The following is a 12221-nucleotide window of genomic DNA, read 5'->3' on the forward strand; positions in this document are numbered from 1 at the left end:
GCTTTACGCTCGGGCCATCGAGCACTCGGTCGGGGTTGGCTCTGCTCTATGTAACGGAGCTGCTACCGGGGCGCTGCGGAGCGTTCGCCCGGGAGGGCTGGGGCGCAGGGCCGGGCTGGGGGAGCAGGGCTGGGGAGCAGGGCCGGGCTGGGGGAGCAGGGCCGGGCTGGGGAGCAGGGCCGGGCTGGGGGAGCAGGGCCGGGCTGGGGAGCAGGGCCGGGCTGGGGGCGCAGGGCCGGGCTGGGGAGCAGGGCCCGGCTGGGGAGCAGGGCCGGGCTGGGGGAGCAGGGCTGGGGCGCAGGGCTGGGGGAGCAGGGCTGGGGCGCAGGGCCGGGCTGGGGGTGCAGGGCCGGGCTGGGGAGCAGGGCCGGGCTGGGGGAGCAGGGCTGGGGTGCAGGGCTGGGCTGGGGCGCAGCGCCGGGGCCCGCGGGCCGGGGCCCTGCGGCTGCAAACACACTTCATTGCACTGGCACAGAAGGCGGGACACGAGGAAGCCCAGCTACAACAGAAACACGGGGGAGGCCGCGAGGAGGGCGAGCGGGAATCAGCAACGCAAACCCTCGGGCTGCCAGCAATTTACCTGGACAGGGTTCTCGGGATTGTGGCGTTTTGTGTCGCAATGTAACTTTACACGTGTGTGTGTTCGTGTGTGTGTGGTTCACTTCAGTATAAACAAAAAAGCAACGACAAGAAGGAAGCTTATAAATTTTAAGATCTGAAACAGAGAACAGGTAAATAAAATCCACAGTAAAATGTGGTTGATAGTATGAAATCCATACATCAAATCTCAACACGTTTATCTTTTTTCTCTTTGTATAAAGACCTTGTTAATGGACAAGTCTTGTATGCACTGCGTTTCAGTTTTAGTCATTCTGAATCCCATGAAAACTCATCTGTTCACTAGGGAAAGGACTATCTGGAGAGTGGAACGTGCTGTATCCTTTTAAATGTGCATTGTGTTCAAAGTACTTTTAACTTACTGGTTTTCTTTTTAAGGTGCCCTGATTTGTTTTTCCATTTTCTCTCTTTTTTTCCTCTTTTCTTTTTTTGGCAGTGTTGATTTATGTCTTTAAATACCTCAAAAATTACCCATCAAGTTGCCAGATAGGAAGCCATATAATAATGAAAAAAAAAAAAATCAGGGATAAACATAGAAAATAAATAGGAATTCAAAAATAGTCACCACACCCTGAGAGCAGGCGGCAGTTTATCAAAAAGCCAAAGCAACTCATTGTGAAGTGGTTTTAATACATAAACAAGTCTCATCTTTAAAGAACTCATTTCACAGTCTATACTTTCAGGTTGTAAAGTTCCGTCCCATGCAATTTAATATATATATATTCTGTAAATATATATATACACACACAAAGTTGTAAATTTCCCTTCACTGATTTCATAGGACTTTTTCTTCCCATTTACTTGCTAGCTGTCCCTTTCATAAGTGCAAGATTGATGAAGGCATAATCCTATGTGACTACAACGATTGCTTCAGTCAGATGTAGAAGTGTAACACTCGAGTGTCTGTGTCAAGGCGACGTCTGATCGGGCAATGCTGAATTCATTCGGTTTGCACATGGATCATGCGCAACAGAAACAAACAAACAAAAAGGAAAACGAGGAAAAAAAATCAAAAATAAAACCAGAAAATCCTTGGATCAATGTATTGCTTTCTGCACTCCTATCTCACATTATCTCTGGTCGATGTCTGCTGGAGCCGCCTTGCTTTTGTCGGGGTTCTCCTCCTCAGCCTCTACTTTGTACATTTCCTCAGAGCCTTCCTCGCTGTCGTTCTCCTCTGACTCCGTCAGCAGCTCCTCATCCTTGTACTCTGCCACATCCACCACCGTTCCCAAGTGCTCTTTTAGCTTCCCGTGGTGCTTTACGTGGTAGCGCTGGTTCTGGAAGAATTTGATGATGGTGTGTTTGGGGAGATCCAGCTGAGCAGAGAGGGTGTGGATGGCTTCCTGATCGGGGTACAGACCCACGTCGTGAATAAAGCTTTGAAGGATACCTAGAGCTTCCAAGGAGATCTTGGTACGGGATCTTGGCTTTTTGGCACAACTGTCCTCAGCAGGTGGAGGAGGAGCCTCTTCTCTGGGTGGGGAATTCTCCTTGGCAGGCTGGGACTGCTGTCTGTGCAGCACCTAGAAGATCAAACAGACACACACTTCACATGCTGACCCCCTCAGTGCTTGACATAAGGGCACTTGTACAGGTCTGTTCACAGGACCCACTTTGTTTAGGTCAAGTACAATTAATGCAGTTAATTGTACAATTAATGTGCATTGTCCACTGCCTTTCTCACCTGTAACACAGCAACACCATTAACTACAGACTGAAAGGAGGAAGTGATATAAAAGGCAAAAAATATAAAATAAATGTAAACCCACAAAATAAGAAATACAAAATGCAAAATAGCCAAAAGAAAAATTAAGTCAAAAGGTATTACAGTCTCATGGTCATGATGACTGGCCAGTTGCCCCAGCCCAGAAAAGTAATTCTCCAGCTTTTTTCCTCTTCTCCCCATCCTTGCTTCCTCTCATCTTTTCAGGCTAGACACTTGGACCATTTATTCAAGATTTCAAGTACCACAAAGACCTAGGCACATGTGGGATTGTCAGGTGCTACTTTATGGATAATGATTTTGCATTAAAATCTATCACAGCTACTTTATGGAAGAAAAAAAATTTGTCAAGTGCAGAGATTTGTTAAGATTTCCCTTCTCTCAAGAGAGACAGCATAGTCAATTCAGTTGCTTCACATAGGTGGCTTTAACATGTCTCCTGCACAGATTTCTCTGTATTACATCTGTAGTAATTTCACTAGTTGAGAAGTTCTGAGTTCAAATAATTATAGCCCTCCATTCTGAGACACCCTCTGGGCAAACACACTTTGCAGTCTTGTAACAGATTTTCACCCACAGTATCTCCATTTTGGCAAGTTTCAGGAAAGCATATGTAGCTCTTAATCTTCGTAACAGCCACTTAAAATGACTAAGGGCCTCGTGCAGCCCTTATTCCAGGGGAAAAAATACCTGCTCTGAATTGTTCAAAACACAGAGGAGCTCCATATGCTTTCTTTAAAACCAAATCTATACAAGAGAGATTAACAGAAAAAAATCCCCCACAGGATTGAGGGCTGTATTTGCCCAGAGGTTTCTTCAGATGCAGGGAAATAATTATTAGACCTTGACACTCAAAGCTAACAAAATCAATACAGATAACTATTTTCTTCCACAAGTGAGAGAGAATTCTGGCTCTTTAACCAAGAAGAAAATGTCTTTGTTGCAAACGGTAACATCCAGAGCTCTCTCATGAAAAAAACCGTCAAGGATAAATAATGGAAATGTGTTGAGAACTTGCACTGAATTTTACACACACACCAAGCCCCCAGTAAAATGCTACACTAGTCAAGTTATTACGGCAAGAGGGATGTCCGCTGTGGAATATCAGCCTCTTATGCAAATAAATGAGCAGGCTCTGTGCCCCAGAGCCCTTTATTCATTTCCTCCATCAAACGGTGCTGCCGTAACAATTTGTAACATCGGCGATCTCCACTCACAGCTTTTGGAAGCAGATCGCAGTCCCCAGCCCAGGACTGAGCCTGCCGGGGGTGCTGTGACAGGGGCTGGGCTCTGCTCCCCCGGGGCCCCGCACCATGTCCCGGTGCCTCGGTGAGCAGTGGGCTGAGCGAGGGCCGGCAGGGCAGGGACACTGGCAGGGCAGGGACACTGGCAGGGCAGGGACACTGGCAGGGCAGGGACACCGGCAGGGCAGGGACACCGGCAGGGCAGGGACACAGCTGCACATCTGCTGCTGCTGCACATCTGCTGCTGCCAGCGCTGCCCGCCGTCCCCACGGGCACAGCCGTGCCAGGACAGCGGCAGGGACAGCCCAGCGAGGGGCGGCTCCCCACGGACAGCCAAGAGCAGGTGCCAGCACGGGAGTTGCCACCCCGCGGGCAAGCGCCGAGGCCGGGCAGAAACACCGCAAACTCGTTTCGGTGTCAGTCCGTGCACTTTCCTCCCGAGCACGTAAACACTGAGGGTGTCACAGAAATGGCTAACCAAGGAGCGGGGGGAAAGGGGGAGCTCAAGGAAATGACAGATATTCTGTTTTATGTTTTATTACATCTCTTGCAATAAAAGAGCATAATGTTCCGATGAATGGAACGGCTCAGCTGCACTTTGAGGATTTCTTTTTTGTCCATGGATTGCTTTCAAAGAGAAGGGCTGACGTTTCCAAACAGGGGTTTCAGATGAGGGTGGGATCCGTACCTACGTCAGCAGGGAGCACTGAAAGCGGCAGAGCCCAGGGTCGCTGGCTCCAGCCACGGACCAAGCCCCATAAATGTGTCACACGGACCCTACCTAATGTCCCCTGGTGTGGCTTCCGGTCCTGTCCCCTGACAAAGGCCCAGAGCAACCAAACCCGAAAGGATTTAGCACCACAAATAAACTGCCAGGGAACTTACAGACAGCGTCACAAAAGCCGCAAGTAGCGTTGCTAATCAGAAGCGGGATTCAAGTAGCATCTAACAGAGATAGAAACACATCCAGAAAGGGTGTGAATTACTCAGTTCATTCTTGCTGCAGTTGGAAGGGTTTTTCTTTTTTTCCCTTTTTCAGTTGACAAATAGCATGAGAAATGATCCAGCTTGAAAAATGTTACAAGACTTCCAATCAAATATAATGATGAAAAAAATCCAACAATATGGGATCAGCAGCAGTAAAATGTTTAATTTGAAGGAGATGAAGAGATGCCTACAGCATCTATAAAGCAATCAACCAAAGAGAGGGCTGAGTGCGGGGGGGAAGAGTCATTTCAATTAACCCTTCCTTTTCCAGAGTGACCTCTCCACCTTCTCCAGAAGAGAAAAATGCAAAACCTGGGGGTTATCAGTGTAAAATACTAGAAAAATGTTGTATTTTATTTCATCTCCTGTTATCCTAAGTAATGAAAAGAAACTAAAGCTGCTCTTCTAACAGATACATCTCATTATTTTATTAACTTCTGGGGGTTTCCTCTGAATTACCAGTGGGATTAACAAAGGATTTCAGCCACAATATATTTTTCAGCAACAGAACTTTAGCCATACAGAGAGAGATGGATAAATGCACTGAATGTCCTTCAGATCTGGGCTGTGGTCAGTTTTGCAGTTCCTTCTGACAAGACAGGCTAAATTATTTAGCACAGCAGAGAACACTTTTCTGTGCAAACCAGATCAACTGCTGAGCATATGGTACAATATGAAATCCAAATTACCTTTATGCTAAATATTTGCTTTAAACTACACTTGATTGACGAGCATGCTGGCCAATTTGAGTGATTGGCTTACTTCATGTCTGGCTTTGCATGCCACAGCCTCACAGTGGAAACAGACCATTTTTGGAGTTCCAGATTTTCAGATCTTGGGTCATTATTAGGCTCTCACGTCTGCCAGCAGAATTTCCAGCAGCTTTACACACTGCTGTGCAAACTCTGCCATATGACTTTGGGTTTTGGGTCAGTGCTGCTCTGCCTCTGCACTGCCAAGAAGGAAACACCACTGATTTTCCATGACAGGGTGCAGAACATTTCCAGCACAGGTGAGCCCCCAGTGGTGGCCGGACTGACCACACAGCATCATGTACATGGTGGGCCTCTGAGGTAAGGGACAGCAACAATGGCCACACTCAGCTTTCCTTTTCCCAGGGAAGCTGGTGCTGGGCTCACAAGGGTGCACTGTGTGGCACAGATGCCCCATGATCCCCTTCCCCACTTCCATTTTCCTCCCCCATGCCCTTCTCCACTGCTCCCCAGCCACAGGTGGGGCAGCCTCCTCCTCCACAGCCAGCACCATCTGGAGCTGACTTCCCTTCTCCTTCCTGACTTCTGATCTACTTTCAAATCAAATGGGAAGATTTCCTTCCATGCCCAGAGGACTTATTCTTTTCATTCCTTCCATAGATTTAATTTTCAAACTCTACAGGCATGGCTGCCTTTCAGCATTTGAGAACAGAGCATCTCTGGAAGATGCTGCTTCATGAAGGTTCATTCAGGTAGACTTTCTCCTCACAGACAAACTTATCTTTTTGAAACAAATTCACCAGCTCTGGCAGAAAGCTTGCAAGAAAATGACTGTGATGGAAGTTGACTTTAAATGATAAAGTGACTGGTCTTAGATCGCATTCTACTGAAATATGATTTGAAGGCCACAATGAAAAGCAGCTGGAAGCCATGTGTAAAATATAATAGTACATGCCTACAGGGAAGGAAGTGAGATATTGAATGATTAAATTTAGGAGAGTATATAATGTAGTGTATCATTACGGGAGTGATCAGGATTATTTGTAATAAGCTAGGGGTTTGCGGTCTATCTAAAATCCAAAGCCAAGAATTATCAGGGGAAGGGATTGTTGCACTGCTATACATGTATCCACTCCCATGTCTCCATGTGCTCCCACAGGAGAAACCTGACTGGCGTTCCCACAGAACAGAGAGGTGAGCGAACCCAAACCGAAAGATGAACGTCATGTAATGGCAGTCTGTGCCTGTACTGTATTTAATTTTGGCTGGATTCACTATGCCACTGATGTTTGTTTCCATTTCCACCCACTTTCCAGCTAGCACTACACACGTGACGCTGGTGAGTGGCTCAGGGAGCCAAGCACGATGCTAAAGTGCAGAACACACACACACCCGGGCATCACCAGCAGTGAGGCACCAGCTGACAACACAGGCCCTGTGACACGTCACCCTTCACTGCCTGGACAGCCTTTGCAGCACACTGGAATCAGGAACTGCCTTTCTATGTGAAAACGCCAAGCTTTTTTGTTTCCTAGTGTGGTTCTGCCCTTCCCTTTGCAGAGAGGATCACTCATGTGAGCTCCCTCCCGCTGGGATTTGCCGAGATGATGAGCCAGGTGCCCCTCGCTAAGAGAAGCACCAACAGTACACTCTTGGAAGACTGCACTTGCAACAGAGACTGCCCTTGCTGAACAGCCACCACCGGCCTCTGTGCACAGACAGCATGAGCACTGGCAGGCACCTCGATGGCATGTGGAAGTCAGTACCAATTTCAATAATTCGAACCCACAAGGAGCAAAGCTGAATGCATTAGCCTTCTCTGTGCCAGAGGAGGTCTAAATTGGATATTTATGAAAGGGTTGTAAAGCATTGGAACAAGCTACTCAGGGAAGTGGTGGAGTCACCATCCCTAGAGGTACTTAAAACATGTGTAAGATGTGCCACTTAGAGACATGTTTTGGTGGTGGACCTCGCCTTGGTGGGTTAATGGTTGGACTCAATAATTTTACAGTTTTTTCCAAACCAAGTAATTCTACCAGTCTATTCTCAGGTGGGAAGGGGTCTCACCTTTCAGCTTTTCTTCACTTTTACATTGTTCACATAGCCAGGCATAACACTGTATCACATCAAGGACTTCTACGCCAAAGAGAGAAATATTTTAGCCTGCTTAAGGACCCCAAAGTAAAGCCAGAGAGAACAGACACATACTACAAAAGGTACATCCAGAACTTTCATTTTGTACCTAACACCAGTAATCTGTAACTGCCCTTACAAGCATTCATGGCTCATCAGCAGGAGTTGCCATCAGTTTGACTCCATGCAAAAACAGTTCACCACACTCCTCCTGTCAGCAAGCCACTGGAAAAGCTCCTTCCCATGGCCTGCTGAACTCAAAGGCAGGGCTGAAGACTGGCCTAAACAAGGTCTTCAGCTGCATTTTACTGAGCAACACCTCACCACTGTAAGCTGAGAGCCCCCAGGCAGTGCCCAGCTATCCTGGTAAGAGTTTCCTGAAGAGACAAACTCCCTTTTGTTGCAACAGAATCTTATACCAAGAAGGAGACACCATCCTCTTACCAGAATTTACAGGAATGATCTGCAGGAGATTACCTATTCAAATAAACAGCCTTACGCTCCCTAGCCTTGGTCTCTGTTCACATGTAGACATGTGCAAGAAGAGAACAGAGGCAGCAGCTGCCATAACCAGGCCTCCACCCTGACAGCCTTCCAGGCTGGGGCTTGCAGGGGTAAGAACATTAATTACATACAATCACTGTGCCAAGACTCTTTACAGGTTTCTAGGAATGTCTGTACAAGAAACTGTAGCAGAAGTTACAATTTGCACCTGTGTTCATTTCATTCCTATTAAAAATGTGGTTCTTGAGACTAGTCTTTTTTCTTCCCTTGCTAAAATACATTCTTCTGGGTAAACACTGCAGCACCAGTCGCAGCACCAAAGGAAGTATTTTCTTTGGGCTCATTCTCAGAGTGATTTCACACCTTGACACCATAAAGCTGTGTTAAAGACTGTGGTTTAGTTTCCTTGCTTTTCTTGGATTATACAGTATCCTAAGGTCAAAACTCAGGGAAATCCGAAACTGTTATTAAAAAAGAAAAAGTATCTATGAAGTGATGACAAATTGCAGACTACAGGTGTTAGATTACATTTTGACTCCAGGCAGGTTTAATATACTTTAGTTTCCTCTTACAATTGCCCTTAGCAGGTACGGTTATCGGTAAGGGATTTAAAAAAATATATGGTACTCAATAAAAGAAGACCGTGTCAAAAGAAATCAATATGAGCGTGCAAAATGGTAGGAAGTCTGACATGGATAAATATGTTCACTTTCATCTAACTTCAGTCTGAGCTTCTTTTAATTTTGTAGCTCAAATGCTGGCCACACATCCTGTGCATTTTCCAATGCATCTCAGTAATTTCTTCACAAGAGTAAACAGCCTTATTAGAGATAATTACAATACTTGTCTGTGATATGATGTGCCCCATCTCATGAACGCCAGACCAAACCAGCCAACCAGAACTGGTGGCTACACCACCTCGTAAGCCAGCAGCCTGGGTCCCATTTATTTTGTCTGCAAAGAAAAAGTAGTCACACACTAAAAAAACCCCAAATATTCCGGCCTTTCCTATCAACCTTCATCTGCTCCTGACCACCAGTGGAGCCAGAATCTTGGATCAGACAAACCCTGTGTCCTACTGCCTCCGAGGGACAAGTCACACTCCAAGCTACACAAAAAGGGACTAAGAGAGGACTCTCGAGGAAAGAAATGAGATCCACAGAGAACTCGAAGTCAAAGACAAGTTTGGTTTCCAGGCTGGAATGCAAGCTGGTTGAAGTGATTCATTCCAACATCTTTGGAACACAGTCGCCACATGCTTCCCTTTGCTTTACAGTGGCTGCCTTGCTCAAGGGCAGGAAACAGGAAGGGATTGGAAAGCATGGCGAGACACTGAACACCCAGCCTCTGAAACAGCAGCCCCAGCCTGCAATTCTCCAGGACCAAACTATCAAAAATGGTCTAAAAGGTGAGAAAAAAGATAACAGGAATTTAAAAACCCCGTGGAATTTTCAGTTGTACATTGCTTTTGGCATCCACACAGTGATAAGCATAAGCAAAACATAATTAATCTTGACTTGAAGGCAGGGGGAAGGTGTCTCTCCCCCTCCCCAGCACACACTGCTCCCATTAATGCTAACAGGAGCTTACCATGCATCAAAGAGCAAATCCACCACAAAACATTTTTAAGTGCTATCATCACTGGAGATAAAATATAAATTACAGCCTGATTACACTGCACTGCTAAGAGGCCACATGTGCAGCATAGCTTGCAATGACAGCTTCAGATGACCAGATAACTTTGGGACAGGTCTAAGAGGTTACTTTGAAACATCTGGGCAGAAGAATCTTTCCTTGTCTTTGCTTTCCTTTCAAGAAGCTGTGGCACTGCTGTCTGCACAGTTGTTTGAAGAATGTTTACAAATCAGCTTGACAAAGAGAAAAAAAACTTCTGCCACCACTTGACCACAATCATGATCTTATTCTTCAGTAATGTGTGGTTTATTTCCCTTTCCTGATCTCTGTTAATAGACAGCACGTGCCTACACAATAGCCACTATTTTGTCTGTACAACGTTTAAAAAATAAATCAGAAAACTCTGACAATGCAGACCAGTGTCCCGGTGTTTCCTGGGGTAACTGCTCTCCCTTGAATGCTAACTCAACTCTTCCCGCAAAGCACAGGCACAACTTTCATTGCTGTGCAAGTGCCTGAGAACTGGCTGATTTTACGGGGCAGCATAAACGAGCTCACGCTGATGAACATTCATGTCTCAGCTCTGAATTTCCCATCTTGGGCTGGTTCAAGCCAGACCCTTCGGTTCACTGCAGAGTGGCTGCAACCAGCACTGCGTACCTCTTTCTCCAATACCTGGCTGCAGCCTGGAAGAGCTGCCAGCAGCTCCAGCCCAGCCCTCAGGTGGAGTGGGCACACAGCTCCCGTGTCGGTACGCAGCCGGCCTGACCCACTCCAGCTGCTGCTGGCACAAGCCAGGCGCTGGTGACAGCGCAGCAGTGCGGCCAGGAAGCGTTGCACAACCTCGCTGCAGACTCTCTCCTGAAGGCATCGGTGATGGATGGCTCCATTGTCTGGGGATGGGGCACAGCCAGCACAGCTGGCACGGGGGCCAGTTTGCTGCACCCCTGGCAGGCAGGCAGGACTCTGCCGGCCTTGGAGAAGCCACAGGAGTCTCTCTTGCCTGTAACCTGTGGTAGCTGGGCAGCCTCATCCACAAGGGAAAAAGCAACAGCCGCAGGAACACTGCCCTCCTTCATGGTGATGCTAAGCCCCTCAAGCGGGACTTCTAACATCTGTGTGCACCTTGAGGGCCACAAACCTTCCAGTTAACACTCACCTTCTCTGAAACAACATGATGAGCTTTATGGGCCTCTGACTTGCCTCTTCTGTGCTTTCTCTCACAGCCCTAGCAAGGTTCTCTGGGGTGCTATGGTGTGCAGAGTTTTGCTTAGCACTTTCCACACACAGCCTGAGCTTGGTTGTGGCTGAAGGGAGGGTCTGCCAAAGATTTCAGGTCAGTTCTGCTTTTTGCCATCTCAACCCTGATAATCCTAATGAGGAGCTGTCAGAATACCACAGGAACTAAGGAGGCAACAAAAGGGGTTTTGGTTTGGTTTGCTGCAGACAAAAAATGCTTCATGTGTCCTCTATGCTTTCTTGTTTAATTAACACTACAAATATTCTCCTTTTCTTCTGAAAATCAGAGGAGTATTTGTGGGCAGTGTGAGCAAGATCTTCCCTGACAAGCCCCAACCTAGAGCCATGTTTAAGGTCATGCTCTAAACCCCTAACTATGGTGGCACGAATGGCGCCACTGTAATCACGTTGTTTTCCAGTTACTCAGACCAGGAGTAGGCACTGCATTATTTCAGGAAGGATATGTTTGGATTAGACACTGGATTCTGGTGGGGGGGTAATTATTTGTCCCATCAAACTGTTTTAGGTCCTTACAGATGGCTATTTGGGGTTTCAAGAATACCCAACTGTACTGCTAATTTTTACAATGGGAGCAGTTAGAAGCCAGGAGGACCTGACTGTTATGGTTAGTGAAAATAGCAGATTTGTGCTGATAAAACACTACTCAGCATGTTTTTTGGCTTTTGAGATGTAACCACCAGTGCACTTAATAACAGGAGTTGTGCAAACTATACTGTGTGAATCAAACACATAAAAGTATAAATATTCCTTTTTTTAGAAAGCAAGTCTTAAAAAGTGCATTATAATCAACTACCATGGTAAAAGCAAAATATCCAGTATTACCACACACGCAACTGGCATAATGTGCTTTATTATACCCTTAGCTTGAAACTGGGTAAATAAAAATCAAATGACCAAAGTACAGTCTCCTGCACAGATTAGGTCACTGAAGACAGGATGCCTCAGAGAATTAGATCTGAAATCCTCTATCTTCCTGATTAAGCTCTAGAAAAGGTGGGCACATGCAGAGACAGAGGAAGCTACCTTGGCATCTCACTCCCATGCTGTTGAGCTCCATGTCTCACTACTCTGACCTGTACCTATTTTACAGACTCTGGATGCTGGTAGAAAATGACTTTATGGAAAGTCAACAGCACGTGCAGTTTATATTCACAGGTTTTTAGTTCAGTTTTAATAAAACAGTTTAATGTAAGGCCAGAGAGGCATTATTAGGACAAAGCAGAAGATGACACTGTTATGGCCCTGGGATCCATCCAGTTTTGCTGCTGGCTGCTGTGGGGAACTCCTTGGACTGCTCTGCCCACGGCTGGCTACACAGATGTAAATGCAGGGGTGAAGCTCACACTTAACACAAGCCTGCAGCTACTGTAGGTCTTTGTGCAACGAGTCCCAGGCTTTTGC

At 46.5% G+C, this 12221-nt stretch overlaps 1 protein-coding gene across 1 annotated transcript in view; it reads right to left on the reverse strand.

Moving 5' to 3' along the window:
* Nucleotides 1–904: 904 nt before the first annotated feature.
* Nucleotides 905–12221, reverse strand: part of SATB2 (SATB homeobox 2) — a 127369-nt gene continuing 116052 nt past the window's right edge. The window contains exon 10 of the mRNA XM_063400232.1: nt 905–2144. Within this exon, the coding sequence (XP_063256302.1) occupies nt 1689–2144 (456 nt within the window). The 3' untranslated portion in view covers nt 905–1688. The remainder of the gene's footprint in view (nt 2145–12221) is intronic.

Source organism: Prinia subflava, chromosome 6, assembly GCF_021018805.1.
Source record: "Prinia subflava isolate CZ2003 ecotype Zambia chromosome 6, Cam_Psub_1.2, whole genome shotgun sequence".
NCBI classification, from domain to species: domain Eukaryota; kingdom Metazoa; phylum Chordata; class Aves; order Passeriformes; family Cisticolidae; genus Prinia; species Prinia subflava.